We start from the raw sequence: 17,014 nt of genomic DNA, 5'->3' as shown, positions 1-17,014 counted from the left end.
CATCCTACACCTACTCAAACCCCACCTCCATGGTTATATGTGGGGATTCTCCTAATATGTTCTGGTTTCAAGCCTGGCTATGGAACAGACAGCCTTGGTTGCCTTGGTGGATGACTTGACAGGGGAAGTGTGTCCCTGTTGGTTCTGCTGGATCTGTCAGTGGCTTTCGATACCATCGATCATGATATCCTGGACCGTCTCTCTGGGATGGGGCTTGGAGGTACTGTTTTACAGTGGCTCTGTTCCTTCTTGGAGGGGCGAACCCAAAAGGTGGTGCTGGGGGACTCCTGCTCAATCCCCTGGCCATTAGCCTGTGAGGTCCCTCAGGGTTCTATGGGACAACAGAATGTCCCCTATGTTATTTGGCGTATACATTAGGCCACTGGGAGAGGTTATCCAGAGTTTTGGAGTGAGGTGTCATCAATATGCTGATGACACTCAACTCTACTACTCCTTTCCACCTCAATCCAAGGAGGCTGTCTTGGTCCTAAACCAGCGTCTGTCATCAGTAATGGACTGGATGAGGGCAAATAAGTTGAAACTTAATCCAGACAAGACAGAGGTGCTCCTGGTCAGTCAGAAGGCAGATCATGGAATATGGAGCCAGCCTGCATTAGATGGGGTCATGCTGAAGACGCAGATTCACAGTTTGGGAGTACTCCTGGATTCAACTTTGAACCTGGAGGCCCAGGAGTGCTTTTGCACATTTAAAACTTGTGTGCCAACTGTGCTCGTTCCTTAAGATGTCGGATCTGGCCACAGTGGTACATGCCTTGATTACATCCCGTTTGGACTAGTGTAATGAGCTCTATTTGGGGGCTGCCTTTGAAAAGTGTTTGGAAACTTCAGTTGGTTTAAAGAGCTGCAGCCAGGCTGCTAACAGGGGCAGGTTACAGAGATCATACAACACCCCTGTTGAAACAGCTCTACTGGCTGCCAGTTTGTTTCTGGGCATAATTCAAAGTGTTGGTGATGACCGTTAAAGCTCTATATGGCCCTGGTCCAGGGTATTTGGCAGACCATATTTCCTTATATGAGCCTGCCTGGACCCTGAGATCCTCAGAGGAGGCCCTTCTCTCCATCCTACCACCATCACAAGAATGGTTGGTGTGGACACAAGAGAGGGCCTTTTCTATGGCTGCCCCTACACTTTGGAACTCCCTTCCAAGGGAGGCCAGAATGGCTCCTTCCTTGATGGCCTTCCACCAACAGGAAAAAAACCTTCCTTTTCAAACAGGCATTCAAAACAGAAAACTTTTAAGGAACACCCTGGGATGTGATATTGTTTTAATGTATTTTAGACATTTTTAACTTCTTTTAAAAAATTATTGTAATAGTTTAATATTATTTTAATGTATTATTTTTGTATTTTAATTGTTTTTAATGTTCAAAGATATAGCCATGTTAGCCTGTACAATTAGTATGTAGAGAGATCGTGTAGCACCTTTGAGACTAACTGAAAGAAAGAAATTGGCAGCATGAGCTTTCTTAGACTTGAGTCTACTTCCTCAGATGCATTGGTAGAATGGAAAGCCATGCTGCCATTTCTTTCAGTTAGTCTCAAAGGTGCTACAAGATCTCCCTATGTACTGTTTTTAAAGTTGTAAGCTGCCCTGAGTCTCAGTCCTGGGAGAAGGGTGGGGGATATATGAATGTATGTATGTATGTATGTATGTATGTATGTTGAGTGCAACCTATCATGTTACTTCTTTCCTTTTTTTAAAACTTTTTTTATTTCTTAGGATGAGCTTTACAATTATACATTCATAGTTGTACTTTGCAAACAGTATAGTAACAATGCTTATAGATATTTATCTCTCCTCACCCAGTATATCTTTAGTACAATGAACTCATTCGCTTATATTTGCTCTATCCTAATACATATTCTTTAAATAGTGGCTTCCCTCCCTCCCAGAAATTAATCTGTATACATATTTTATCTGGTATTCATCGAGCATAACTATTCTTATCTTAACGTCTTCTTTGTTCTTTCTTAATCCGCATTTCATTTAGGTCTTGATTAAATTTAAAACATACTCTATACCTTACCATATATCTTATTCATTTTAACAGATTTTCTAATATTCAAATTGTTGATTTGACATTTAATTGCAGAGTATTTTCTCTTTGGGTATTGAGTAATTATAAAAAATAAGTGTTAATTTAAACAGAGATTCAATTATCATTATTACTACTTTGTCATGATTTTATAAAAGTGTATTTTCATTAATTCTAGATAAATAATATATCTTGAAGATGATAAAGGAGAAAAGATACTAAACTCCTCAGTGTTTCAGATATTATATAGGTCTACAAATCAGAATATTTTCTGTCTTATTTTTTTTTTTATCTATAGTTCTGATAATCTTTTCTGATTTTTTTGTATATTCTCTTTATATTCTTTATTTTTACAGAAAATTTTAAGTAGTTCCCAGTCCTTTTTCCAGCCCTCCTTCCATCTTCCTTTTATTATCATCGTCAATCTGTCCAATTCCATCATGTCAAGGCTTTTCCATAGCCAGTCTTCTACTGCTGTAATTTTTTTTTTGTTTCCATTTTTGAGCATATGTTTTCTAGCAGCAGTAATCAAATATAAAATAGTTTCTAAATATTTCCTTTCTTCATTCTCCTCTATAATATTTAGCAGAAAACTTTCAGGTCTTAATTTAATTTGAATTTGTAAGATTTTTTGCATTGAATTATGTATATTCTTCCAGTATTTGATTGCTAGGGGGCAGGTCCACCAGATGTGATATAGTGTTCCTTCTTGTTTTTAGCACTTCCAGCATTTATCTTTATCAGTTCTTTTCATTTATGCCAACCTATTAGGAGAATAGTACCACCAGTGTAGCATTTTACAGTAGTCTTTCCATGTTACTGGGAGTGCTGAAGATCAGGAAGAAAGCTACCACCCCACACCCATGTTCACATGAGATATACATGTATGTCTGAATTCCTTATCACCAGGCAATAGTATCCATTCGTGGTTTCACACCATCACAGATCAACACAGCACAGCATAGCCCAATAGCGGCACAAATGGACTGAAGGAACTGGATAACACTATTTTTATTCAGGCAGGGTTTTGGCAGTTGACTGGTTGCTGAGGAATGGGTTTTAAATGGTTGAGTTTTGCAATTTCTTTACTATGCAATTCACTGTTACTATGCTTTAAAATTAATTGTATTTCAATATTATAATTTATTTAATTGTACTCTAACATTATAATTTTTGTCTTTTTATCATCACCTTTTAAATTAATCTTGTTGTGAGCCACCTCCAGTTCCAGGTTTGGGAGAATGAGGGTATAAATGAAAGGTCTTTCATCTCTCTTAAAATAAAGGATGGTACAAGATAAACAACAGGAAACTGTTGCTTTCCTGCTCTTTGGGTAAGCTTCCAAAAACTTTTGGCTGATTTCCATCTCTCCCTCAATTCCAGCCCTGATAACATGGGACTCCTGGACCCATCCACTAGCGATGGACGAGTGATTTTCTTCTTGCCATGGCAAAAGATGACTATTGCTGGTACTACGGACACTGCAACTGAAGTCACGCCTCACCCAATTCCTACAGAAGAAGACATCAACTTCATTTTGACAGAAGTGCGCAACTATCTTAGTTGTGATGTTGAAGGTAATTTTAGCAGTAATGGTGGCTGATACTAGGAGACTTCTGCATTTGTGAACATTTTCTTTCCATTAAGAAAATTTAGATCGAGGATAACAGTGAGCCAAAAAAAAAAAAAAATCCTTTCAGAAAGGTCATATAAAGTAAAGCTGGTCTGATGTTTCAAAAAGCACCGAATTGAGCGATTTGTGTGATGGAAAGAAAAGAAATTTTCCCCAATACTGTGAATTATGAGGCCAGGGTTGTCTCACTTTATTTTACAGGAGTAGGAAATATATTGGAGGATGTATCTACCCACCAGGCCTCTATAGGACAAGTGATGACATCCCCCTGAAGTCATCGGCTGATGGGCTGGAGGAATTGTCCCACTTAATGCTTTAACCAAGGGGTAGAAAGAGTTAAGTGTTCTTATCCAGTGCTGAGAACAGAGTTAAGGGACCCGTTGACTTCTCTTTGTATGTATGTCCCTTCAAGTTGCCTGGTGATGTAGGATGATCCCATAAATTTCATAGGGAATATTCAGGCTGTTGTGTGTGTTCCTCCTCCTATAAGTGGCAGCTAAGAACAACCAGTTTGCTGCTCTTCCCTGTGTGAGGAACAGAAGGGAAGAGTTCCCAGCTGGTACTTCCAAGCATTGGCTGCAGGTAAGTGGACTGGGAAGGGAATTCCTAGCCACTGGCATGTCCTGCCTAGCTACTGCTCATGAACAGAGTAATCACCAATATGATGTTAGCATTCCATCAGTGAGTATGACATTCTAATCATCCTATTTACAACTCCAAAAAGGGTGCTGAATCCAGATAAAATGGTACCTCAATTAATAGGAAGTGAACATACCCTAAAAGAAAATATGTGCTCTTAGAGAAATAGGAAATCTCCACTGGAGTCGTGAGATTTTGCATAGCTTTATTGCAGGGGAGGGGGGTGAGTTGAATTTGATTCCGCCACACCAACCTCTTTCTGTTGTATGAGGTGAGTAAAGTCAATTCATTTTCTCTATCTCCCCTCAGATGTTGCTTTTGGGAAGATTGTCTGTCTGTCTGCCTGTTTGTTGTCCATTTAACATAGGCCACTGCAGAATTTTCTGATTATTTTCCAATCAGAAACAGGTTTGAGAATGGAGAGACATAAAAAGCATCAGATTTCATTACCAAACCCCTGAATCATCCACTCTCATTAAGTTGATTCTATAAAAAAGCATGAACTCTGAGTTGCCCTTTATAGGTGTTGACAGAGGCTGAATATTCACATTCAGAAACCACCCCTTCACAGAGTGAAAATTCTGGATTGCTTGTTTGTTCTTCCTTGAAATGGGTAATTGATAGTTCTGTTATTGTTGTAGTCATTAAAGAAAAATGGTCTACAGGAAGAGAAAAAAACCCCTATCATTAGGTTGCTTGTGCAGAATTTTTTTAAAAAAAGCTGTGGTTTGTCAGGCAAGCTGGTTGCTTCCAGAAAGCTATAGCTTGGCGGATTGATTAAGACAGATTTTTAGTTTTAGGGTTTTTTTGCAGGGCAGTTCTGCAAAAGTAGTCTTTGTGAGCATTTAGTGCTTTTGAAAGTAACCAACCTGGGCTGCACGCTTTTTTCCACATGTGTAATTAGTCGTGTTTATAGATTGTCTGTTAGAGAATTAACAATTGTGCCGGCCATATCAACTCACTGCAGACCTGCCTTTTTGCTGCCAAAGACAGTGGCAGGGTTATCAACTTACACAGGCTTGGATGTGTTCCAGCTGTTTAATTATAGAGTCACACATGCTGCTTTTTCTAGTTTCATTAATTTATAAATGTAATATGGTATCTTATTTCTGTGATTAGCACTTCATTTTGGTGGGTTAAACATTCTGGCAGAACAACATTGATTTCTCACATCTCTTCTGTTTCAGGATATTTTTTTATAAGGCATTATTGATTTTTCAGTTAACACTCCTGTGAAAGAGATATCTTTAAAACAAAACAAAACAAAACAGCACTTCCACCCAAAACATCTCCTCCACCTTCATATACATAGGTCTTGTGTGTGATGGCTCTTGTCCACTTTGAAGTAAAACTGAAATTTGTTAACAGGGTTTTGTGAATGTGCTTTCATTTAGAAGAGGCAAGTAGTAAGGTATCTGCTGACAGGAAAGAAACAGAGAAATAAGGAAGCTAAGGATTTTTGTCAGCTTTTTAAAAATGTAAGACTTACATGGGGTATTCGGGCGGGAATCCCTCCATTCATTTATTTGTTTAAAAAACTAACAATATGATTTTGATGTAGAGGGAGGGAGGTACTTGGTCAGGGGCTACTGTGCCCTACTGGCTTTTCTGTCTAGTTATCCTAAATGACAATATCTATAGCCGTAGTAAGGTTGGGCTAAGAAAGAAATGGGGAAAACTCTTTTAATTTATTTTTATCTTTTGATTATCTTTGAAGCTTTCCTCTTCTCTCCTTTTTTTAGACTAGTCAGGGAGTCCTCTTTTGCCGTCATGAAGGAGAATATGTTAGTAGTAGCTAGTAAATAGCCCAAATACTCTAAAAGAAACCAGATCCTGTCTGATCTTGGAAGCTAAGCAGGGTCAGCTGTGGTTAGCATGTGGATGTGAGACTGCCAACAAATGCCACATGATGCCAGCTGTATTCAGAAGAAGGAACTGACAGAACCACCTCTGATTTTGCCTATTCTTTCCCTGTGAAATGCATGGGGTTGCCATAAGTGAACAGGCAACTTTCAGGGCATATAATCACACACAGAGTAAATGGTTGGACCACAAGCTTTTTGGAAAAATAATGGAAAGACTACATGTTGTTTTCAAGAGAAATCAGATAAAATCTCTGGCTCTATTTTGTCTTGGTGACAAGTGAAAAATAATATTCTTTGGTGTTGGTCCTTGCGACCTCTTCCTGATCCCTTGTGGTAGTCCAAGGGCAACTTTGAGGTGGTTGAAAATGTAATTTAAATACTTAAAAACACACACACAATTTAGAAAGCTTGAATTGTTAAATGCAGAAATTTCAAATTTCATTGGCCTCTTCCCCTGTTGAAATCATTGACATTTCTGTCTCCTGCAAACACCCTGCAGCAAATAACTATGATATTCTTTCCTAAGGTCTGGCACTGGCATATAAAATCTTGAGCATCTCCATGTGCAACAGGCCAAGTCCAGATTGTATCACATGCATGTGAGAAATTATTCTGTGGTGCTACGTTTTTTTCATTATGCTGCTATAGAAAGATTAAAAGGAATGTGAAAAACTGTGAATTTGTCTTGCTAGGAATAAAGAATGTAACTTACCTATTCATCACGTGTGTGATGTGATTTGAGTTTAAATATCAATTGTTAGATAACATAAAGGTTTCACTCCCCATTTTCAAGAGCCAAGCTAAGTAAGGAAGAAGTTAATGATGGGAAATTTCTTAACGTAAACAGTGACTTGTTCTCATTCTGCACCTGTGGAACCAAGCAGTTTCCAGCAGGTGGTGGGACCAGGTGTATAATAATAATAATAATAATAATAATAATAATTATTATTATTATTATTATTTATATATCCCGTCTTTTCCAAGGATCGAAGCGAGATTACAGCATTAATATAATACAATACAATTGAACAATCAATAAAATACTAATACTGAATTATACATCCCTATTAGTTCCTTAAAATCTTCATATCTCAATTCATGTACCATCATACTTAGAGAGGGGGGGTCTTAATCATACCAGATTATATACCAGATCCAGTGGGAAAGCCCACCAGAAGAGATCCGTCTTTAGTGCCTTTTTAAAGGCATCTAAAGCGGTGATAAGACAGATCTTTTCCGGCAGACTGTTCCATAATTTAGGGGCTGCAGTAATGAATGCTCTGTGGGAAGTTGTGGTTAATTGAGTGTTACAATGTTCCAACAGTTTCTTCCCTGATGTTCTGAGTGTGCAGAGCGGATTATGTAGGGAGAAGAGTTCCCACAGGTAACTTGGGCCTGAGCCTTGTAGGGCTTTAAAGGTAATAAACCTTGTATTGCACCCAGAAGCTAATTGGCAGCCAGTGTAAAGATTTTAACACTGGTGTTATATGGTCAAACCTAGAAGTACTGGTGACTAATCTGGCTGCTGCATTTTGGATTAGTTGAAGCTTCCGAACTTGATAGCCCCAAGTAGAGCACACAGAAATCTAAACGAGAGATTACCAGTGCATGTACTACTGCTTCAAGGTCCCCTTTACTAATGATAGGAAGGGTTTGTGGTCAGTGTTTGCCATAAGCAGCATGGCAGCAATGTTTTACTCTACAACAATATTTTAAATTAGATTTATAATATTTAATTTTGCATTGAAGCGATAAGTCAAAACTTGGCTATGTTGGTATTCTTTCTTTCTTTGGGACTTTAAAAGCTATCATGACATTGTAAGTAAAATTGCAATTGAACCATTTTAAATAGAATACTCCAGTTTTATTTATTTATTTATTTACAGATAGCTTGTAAAGATATTCAATAAATAACCTTAAAACAGTCTTTTTCAGAACTTTAAAAGCTCCAATGAAGGACCATGTGCAGAAAATTATTTCCCAGCAAACAAAAACACATGAACCCCAAATTTTCCCTCATTCAGCCACAGTAAACAGTATATCTAGTTGTTTTTAATTCTGTTGATAGAGAAGAAAAATCAATAATCCAGTTACAAACATTTGAGACTATGTTCTTGGATTCTTATTTATTTGCTGCCCATAATGCTTCAGATTTAGTACTCCTTTTTGAAAAACTGAGTTGGCATATCCATATACTTAACTCATAGGTTTGCGTGGGTGGAAACAACTCATTCATTCCTTTAGAAATTGTGAACTGGATAGCAGGTGCAAACAAAAATTCATCAGTGATACCTTTATTGGTCAACCGAAATGCACAATATAGTTGTTGCAAGCTTTCCAAGCTCCATGGGCTTCTTCATCAGGCAAGATGTTACAAACCAAACAGGAGGAAAAAAAACAATTGGAGATGTTAGTTTGCATGTTGTTTCAGTCCTTAGTAAAGACGTTCTGATGGGGACAATATCTTTTGCAGGCAGGCTCCTCCTTCTTCTGACAATACGGCAATAGGGAGATTTTCAAAGTCCAGGAAATTTAAAGTCCATTGCATCTCAACATCTCAACAATCCAAAATGTCTCCATTCCAGTGAAGTCACAGGCCTCTTTGGAGGCAGAGAACAATGGATTCCTCAAGAAGTCTCCATGTTTTTGTATCAGGAACGTTTTGGAGATGTAGGGGTAAAACATGCAAATTCAGTCCAAATTTAAGAAGAAAAAAACGTTTTACCTTGTTTGAAGTCCCAGTCCACAGGCAGCTACAATGCAGTATCACACAATATAGAAAATATTCAGGGTAGCTGTGTTGGCCTTTTAACAAAAACAAACAAAAATCCATCAGTGATACCTTTATTGGCCAACCAAAATGCACAATATATTTGTTGCAAGCTTTCAAAGCTCCATGGGCTTCTTCATCAGACAAGATGTTACAAACCAAACAGGAGATAAAAAACAATTGGAGATGTTAGTCAGATGCCTGCATTGTTGTGGGGAAAGAATGAACTCATTTGGCCTTTTGGGATTGTTGTTGTTGTTAACTGCCTTCAGGTTGACCTCACCTCATGGTAACCCTGTGGATAAGATGTTTCCAAGCCCCACTATTCTTTATCTCTCTGCTCCCTAATTGAGTCTATCCATCTGCCATGTGGTTTTCCTCTCTTTCTACTCCCCTCTACCTTCCAGCATCATTGTCTTTTCTAATGAGTCATGCATTCTCATGCTGTGGTCAAAATACCACACCGTCAATTTAGTCAACTTGGCTTCCAGGGAGAGTTCAGGCTTGATTTGTTCTAGGATCCAGTTGTTTGTCTTTATCACATTTGTCTCAGGAAATGACCTTCGCAGGGCCTAGTATTGCCCTGCCACACTGAATTTTAAAAGGAAATACTGTTTTTAGCTCGTGTTTACCATTACCTTCTTTTATTCTGTATCCCCAACAGCAAATGGCTGAATCCTGTTGAGGCTAGACTGTTTTTAACCTGTATTTTTACCTTGTTTTTACCCTGATTTTACTATTGTTTTTACCATTACCTCCTTTTATTCTGTATCCCCCTTTTACCTGTGCTGGTCTATGACCGTAATAAAGATGAACTTGAACTTGGAATACATTTGTTTCAAACAGTAAAGACACTAAAAAACTAAACTGATAACATGAATTCCAGGATTTTAGTAATTTTGAACACAGTGAGACACAAATGTGTCATGTGTTACATGCTTATGTTCCAAATCTAAAGGACATGTATTTTTTGTGTATCTACATACTACTATATATTTGCATGGTTGTAAGAGGGGAGTATAGCCAATATCTCTGTATGAGATTGCTAAAAAATAAACAGCAGGTCACCATAAATTAAATGTATTATTCCTTGCCCGTTTGGGGTAAATGGTATAAAATTTATCCTCCTCCTGAAAGCCTGAGGGAATTAAGTTTTAAATGTATTGGTGTTTAAGAATTTTCATAGTTTTCAGTATTTAAGAGTTTTCATATTAAGACCTTAGAAGGTTCACAGATTTTGAAGTCAATTTAAAATTAGTTTATTGTTTTCCCTGATGCAGATTTTCATTTTTCTTATGTTGTCCCATCTTTTTTTGGCATTTATTTATCTGAAACAAGTACCTCTTTCTAGTTCTGTTATAGTATTATTGTGAGGTTTTTCATAGACTGCTTAAACATTAGGCTTTCTTAAATCAAGAGATACCAATTGCAGCAGAGTGGTGCTTTCATCTTTTTTGCCTTTCTATTTGTGGAGCCTGGCAGTATTATTTCTCTGAGATGATATTTTATAAATTGTGATGAGTCCCCTCCCCTCCCTCCCTCCCTCCCTCCCCTTCTCTTCCTTCCTTCCCTTCTCTTCCTTCCCTTTCCTCCTTCCCTTCCTTCCGAGCACTTACAGCATATATTGTTTTAAAAACCTTTCTTGAGAAAATGTTTCAGATGAGTTTTCTTTTTTGTCCTTTCAACAACAGTGAGGAGAGGTGATGTTCTGGCAGCATGGAGTGGGATTCGTCCTCTTGTGACAGACCCCAATTCCAAAGACACCCAGTCAATATCCCGGAACCATGTAGTACATGTTAGTGACAGTGGACTTGTGACCATAGCAGGTATGAGAACGTGCACTTTCTCACTCTCTTTCACACACACACACATGCACGTAAAATTAGAAATTCTATACTAGTTGTATGACTTGGAACATTCAAGCACTTGGTTAAAGGAGACAAGTCAGATACATGGTCAAATTTCTTAACTGTTAAACTGAAAATTGTAAAAGGAACTGCTATCCTGTGAGTCTAATCTCACCTGTTGGGATCTGTGTTTTACTGAAATCATGGCTCTTCAGAAGGGAGACAGGGGAGGGGGATGCTGATGGGAACTTCTGCAGTCAAGGAGTCAACATGACTCCTCTTTGCCTTCCCCACAGAGAAGGGTGGAGTTGAGGCAGCCACAGCCACAGCCACTGCTTTGGGAGGCAACAGATCTGAAAATGTGGCTGAGTGAGTGCTCCTGGTAGTCTTCCCTCCCCACAGACTTCCCTCTGTGGAGAAAGAATGTGGTGAGCAACGCCAGGTCATTGACTGTACTACTGTCCAGACTCAGCTCCACACATCTCATTCTAAAATGATAATAATATTGGATTCTGCTGCACACAATGGATCAAGCTCACCACAACATCCATGTTTATTAACACTCTCAGGTGGGAAATGGACTACGTATCGTTCAATGGCACAAGATACCATAGATGCTGCTGTAAAAGCTCATGGCCTTCATGCTGGTCCCTGTAAGACTGTAGGACTTCTCCTTCAAGGTGCAGCGGGTTGGAGCCCTACCCTTTATATCCGACTGGTTCAAGATTATGGAATGGAAAGTGAGGTGAGACTTGTGGTATCAAATTAATTAATCAATTAATTTAAAAATAATTAGTAGGTAGAATGGGGATCCTTAGAACATTCTTAGAAGATCCTTAGTAAGTTCACAGAAAGGAGTTTTCTTTTTTGCCAATGCAACACTCCCTTCCCACTAAAACACTCTCTGAATAATTAGAGGACTTCTCCTGAACAGTGTGAAATGGCAGACGGAGAAATCCTCCAATATTGAGACTGGAGCAGTGTGACCTCCTGTCATGCTGGACCTCTGGATCCTGACAGGAGTGTGGAGACCAAGCCTGCCATCCTTGGTGAATGCCAAGGCCATTAAGGAGGGATAAGAGAAGGAGGAGGAGGAGGACCAAAGGCAGAGGCTAGAGCCACTTTCCTAGTTTTGGGGACAAGATGGGGTATAAAGTTGATAGTGATAACTGAATAGGGCAGAGGCTTGGAAAATGTTGAGACAAGGGCTGATAGTAAAAAAGACAAGTTTCTCATTCAAAATGCCTACCTATCTTATCCCTCCTTTGGTTTAACATAGGTATTACACCTTGGGGTGCATTTTTAAAAATGTGTCAAGGTGATATGAGATGGCTGTAATCCTGTTACTGACTATAATTTTTTAATGAAATGGGAGGTTTATTCTCTTTTTGCCTAACTGTTTCTTCTTATTCATAATTAGAATTAATTCATTATTGTAATTACTTTATAATCCTTATTTACTTAATATATGCATTCTCTTTGGACTATGAGGGTATGAATCTTTGTGACTTCTCACAATCTATTCTTCAAACCTGATCACAGTAGCAGGAATCTGAAGCATCGTTAGTCACCGTTCAATTGATACATGCATAGCAGCATTAGTGCTGGCCTCAGCATTCCCCATGTAGTCAGTTGCCTCCCACATAATCTTGCATCTGATGTCTTCTTCAGCCTATTTATTACAGGTGACAAGAGAATGCACAAGAATAACTCCTGCCCTAGGTGGTGTATTCCAGTAAGCATCAGTTCCTTAACCTGCTCTCACTTTCATAGGTGGCTCAGCATCTTGCAAGTACATTTGGGGACAAGGCTTTTGAAGTGGCCAAGTTAGCTCAAGTGACTGGAAAGAGATGGCCTATTGTTGGAAAACGTCTTGTATCAGAATTTCCTTACATTGAGTCAGAGGTATGATTGAGGGCTTTGTTGTTCCCTCCCCTTTTGCTTCTTTGTGTTTCTTTTTCAGTGTTCTGCTGTCTTGTAATAAAAGTTCTTCTTCGTGGTCTCTGTGCCTCACATAATTGGGTACTGCGCCTGCACAGAGACTCCATTCGGAAGCTGAAAAGCTGAGCAGATTGGCGGGAGCCCCTCCTACTCCCATGCACTGAGCATGGCCAATCCCGCCAATCTAGCTCCTCCTTCAGTTCTCTTTCATCTGCCGCAAGAGAAACATCTCCTTCGGTTTGCTTCTGAGCTGAGTAGATTTCAACTGTACGTAGACTTTTTGTCTTTCTCCTTTTCCCTTCCCTTACTGTACGGTAGATTTTTGTCTTTTCTTCCTCTTTTTCAAGCATTGCCCCCTAAAAATTTTGATCCTTGTGAGAGCGAAGTGTTGCCGGCCCGGATGGCCCACCACTTCTAGGCCTCTTATGGCCACCCTGTTTAAACATTGCTCCGAATGTGACCAAAAGATTGCTTTCAATGATGGTCATTCTAAATGCCTTTTTTGCTTAGGGGAAGCACATATTTCTGATAGGTGCCCCCATTGTTGAGCTTTCGCTGCGGTGAATCTCAGGAATAGAGCCTCCAAACTTAAATCTTTCTTTTGGGAGCGCTCTCTCTCTGTTGCCCGAAAATCTGCTTTGGCTGTAGATCCTTTGGGAAGAATTCCCATCCACAAACTTCCATGAATTCCCAAAATTTCAAGGCCTTTGACGTTGACAACTGCTACAATGTCGGCTTCGACATCGACCTCGGTTCCTGCATCAGTGACATCAACATTGATAACCTCACTACCATCTTCTTCAGAATCTTCTTTGCCTCAGGAGGTCCCCATTGTCTCCCAGCAGATACCTCAGAAAGCCAAGAAGAGGCCTGACTGTAATAATAATAATAATAATAATAATAATAATAATAAATAAATTGTATTTCCCACCTCTGCCTGTGGATCGAGGCGGAATTAAAATAATTAAAATCAACAATACAATTACAAGATTGCAAAAAAAGCACGCAAAGATACAGGTATAGTCATTAACATAGCCCAATTGTCGTCTGTTTTTTGTACTATTGAATCAGGTGTGGAGAATTTTTAGATTGGCTATAGGATAGCAGATGGATAGGCCTGCCGGAAGAGATCTGTCTTAAGTGCGTTCTTGAAGGCTTCTAAGGTCACCTTCAAGACGGATCACTTCCGGTAAGTTGTTCCAGAATGTGGGGGCTGCGGCTGTGAACGCTTTATGGGAAGTTGTGATTAATCTAGTCTTTGTATATTCCAGTAGTTTCTTCCCCAGTGTTCTGAGAGTGCGAGGAGGATTGTGTAGGGAGAGGTGTTCCCTTAAGTAACTCTGGCCCAAGCCATGTAGGGCTTTAAAGGTAATGACCAACACTTTGTATTGGACCCGGAAGCTGATCGGCAGCCAGTGTAATGATTTTAATATTGGAGTGATATGGTCAGATCTGGATGTACATATGACCAGTCTGGCTGCAGCATTTTGGATCAATTGAAGCTTTCGAACTTGATACAAAGGTAGCCCCATGTAGAGCGCATTACAGAAATCTAAACGAGAGGTTACCAGTGCATGTACCACTGTTTCAAGGTCCGCCTGGGCCAGGTAGGGGCGCAGTTGGCGTATCAGCCGAAGTTGGTACCATGCGCTTCTTGCCACTGCCTCCACGTGAGATGACAGCTGTAGAGACGAGTCGAGAAGCACTCCCAAACTGCGAACTTCATCCTTTAGAGGAAGTGTGACCCCGTCCAGGACTAGTTGACAGATCTCCATCCCTGGACTAGGGGTCCCTAACGTAAGCACCTCCATTTTCTCTGGATTCAGATTGAGTTTGTTTTCCCTCATCCAACCCATTACTGACTCAAGACAGGCATTTAGAGGAGAGATGCCATCCTTAGTCGCTGCAGCAGTCGGAGACATAGAGAAGTGTATTTGGGTGTCATCAGCATACTGATAGCACCGCGCTCCATGTCTCCAGATGATCTCACCCAGCGGCTTCATGTAAATGTTAAACAGCATGGGAGACAGAATGGCGCCCTGAGGGACGCCAGAGGTCAGCTCTCTTTTATGAGAGCAGCTGTCTCCCAGCATCACCATCTGGAATCTCCTGGAGAAGCAGGACTGGAACCACTGGAGCACAGTGCCCCCGATACCCAACTCCCTCAGGCGTTCCAGAAGGATGCCGTGGTCTACGGTATCGAAGGCCGTTGAGATGTCCAATAGCACGAGCAGGGTCACACTTCCCCTGTCAATGCCCAGATGAAGATCATCGACCAAGGCGACCATGGCAGTCTCAATTCTGTATCCCGCCCTGAAGCCGGTTTGAAATGGGTCAAGATAATCAGCTTCATCCAAGACAGCCTGGAGTTGGAAGGCAACCGCCCTCTCGATCAATTGCCAAAGAATGGTAATAGGGAGACCGGTCTATAGTTGTTTCTTATCAGGGGGGCTAGGGAGGGTTTTTTCAAAAGTGGTTTCACCACCACTTGTTTAAGCTCAGATGGAAATTTCCCCTCCCTGAGGGATGTGTTGATTATAGTTTGTAATAATGCTGTTACTGCAGCCCCTCCCTGAGCGGTCAACCAGGATGGGCAAGGATCGAGAGGGCATGTTGTCTTCCTTACATATCCAAGAAGCTTGTCCACTTTATCGGTATTTACAAGCTCAAAGTGATCCAATTTAACATAGTCCATGGAGTCACTGGATACCTCTCTTATAGTTTCTGTTGTAATACCGGCATCAAGATCAGCCCTTATCTTACAGATTTTATCAGCAAAAAGTCATTGAATAAGTCACAGCAAGCTTTAATTGGTTCTAAAAGTGGGTTCAGGGTGGGAGGGCACTGGGTTAACTCTTTAACCACCCTGAACAGCTCTGCTGGACAAGACTCTGCTGATGCAGTCTTCCCCTGCTTCCCACGACAAACCCAGGAAGAAACCTAAACCTAAGGTGGCGGCTGCCCCCTCAACTATTTCGACCCCAATGTCGACGTCGGCCTCCTCTTCATTGTGTGCTCTGGCATCGACATCGATAGCTTTAGCTGCGGCTAAGCTTGATTCCACGTTGGCTTTCTTCCCGCCCCGACATCGGCAGATGATTTGACATCCTCCATCCCGGTCACTGTTTTAGACTTGGCATCGGGGGCTCTGGACTCAACATCGATGGCTATCTCTGTACCTACACCATCACCTGTCTCTACTCTGGTCCCGATGACAATCTCTCCTCTGCCTCTTGTCCCAGCTACAGTACCGGCACAGATACTGGCAACTCCATTGAGACCATATAGACTCTCCTTTTCGCCTCTGCCTCCTTGAAGCAGTCGCCAACCAGAGTCCACAGGTCCCCTTTCCTTGAGACCGGGACAGATACAGATTTGGCTTGCCTCATTCCTCAGGATCCTACATCACTCGTTATTGAGCTGAGGGATATAGGAGAGAACGGCCCTCATCATACAGATACTACTCTCCTTCCTATAGAGATTGGTATTATCACTGCGATCTCCACAATGACTTCCCTTCTTGTTATCGACGCCACTTTCGCTCTCCTCCTCGATGTTGTTCTCGATCACCTTCTCGGCATCATTCTCAGTCCCGCTCTCCTAGAGATGATGGCCGCTATCATGTCCCGTTGCCACCACCTAGAACTACAGCTACTGTCTCCCTCCCTCCAGCTTCTCCCATTCACTCTATGGCAGAGACCCTTGTCTCGACTTCGACATCGATGGTGACGCCCTTCCCATCAGTAATCCCGATTGTACCCTTGATGTTGACAGTACCACTGACAATTCCTCAGGTAGTTCCATCTGTAGCCCTCTCTGTACCTATGGTGTTACACTCTACTGAGGAATCCACATATGAGCCAGAGCTATCCCCTCACTCTCCATCACTGGTGATAGCTTCTCCTCAAGAAGAGCTTGAAGATACCATGCCTCAGTCTCCCCTTGAGGGCGTTCACCTTTTCTCAAATGTCTTGACAGGATATCCAGGGCCATAGGTATCCACGTTGACCAACCTCCTAAACTTCTCAGGGATCCGGTTTATGGTATTTTGCCTGTTCCTAACCAACCGGCGATCCTTCCATTTTTGGCCTCATTGTCTGATGTAATGGCCCTATCATGGCACAAACCTTCCTCTGTGCCCCTGGCGTTTAAAGAACTTGAGGGCATGTACAAGGTTCAACCAGATACAGCCCCGTACCTCTTCACCCATCCTGCACCCAATTCTCAGGTGGTCGAATCCACTACAAAATCATCAGGCAAG

At 41.0% G+C, this 17,014-nt stretch overlaps 1 protein-coding gene across 3 annotated transcripts in view; it reads left to right on the top strand.

The window, feature by feature from the left end:
• The window catches only part of GPD2 (glycerol-3-phosphate dehydrogenase 2), a 136,142-nt gene that overhangs the window by 99,494 nt on the left and 19,634 nt on the right, over positions 1–17,014 (top strand). For all 3 annotated transcript variants that reach the window (XM_089519991.1, XM_089519992.1, XM_089519993.1), the window contains 4 exons: positions 3,442–3,635; positions 10,657–10,791; positions 11,382–11,557; positions 12,586–12,717. In XM_089519991.1, coding sequence (XP_089376117.1) covers positions 3,442–3,635; positions 10,657–10,791; positions 11,382–11,557; positions 12,586–12,717 — 637 coding nt within the window. The remainder of the gene's footprint in view (positions 1–3,441; positions 3,636–10,656; positions 10,792–11,381; positions 11,558–12,585; positions 12,718–17,014) is intronic.

Source organism: Sceloporus occidentalis, unplaced genomic scaffold (assembly GCF_023333645.1).
Source record: "Sceloporus occidentalis isolate IW3139 unplaced genomic scaffold, rSceOcc1.0.p SCAF_4, whole genome shotgun sequence".
Lineage (NCBI taxonomy): Eukaryota > Metazoa > Chordata > Lepidosauria > Squamata > Phrynosomatidae > Sceloporus > Sceloporus occidentalis.
Note: the sequence above shows the minus strand (reverse complement) of the source record. Positions and strands in the feature narration are given on the sequence as shown.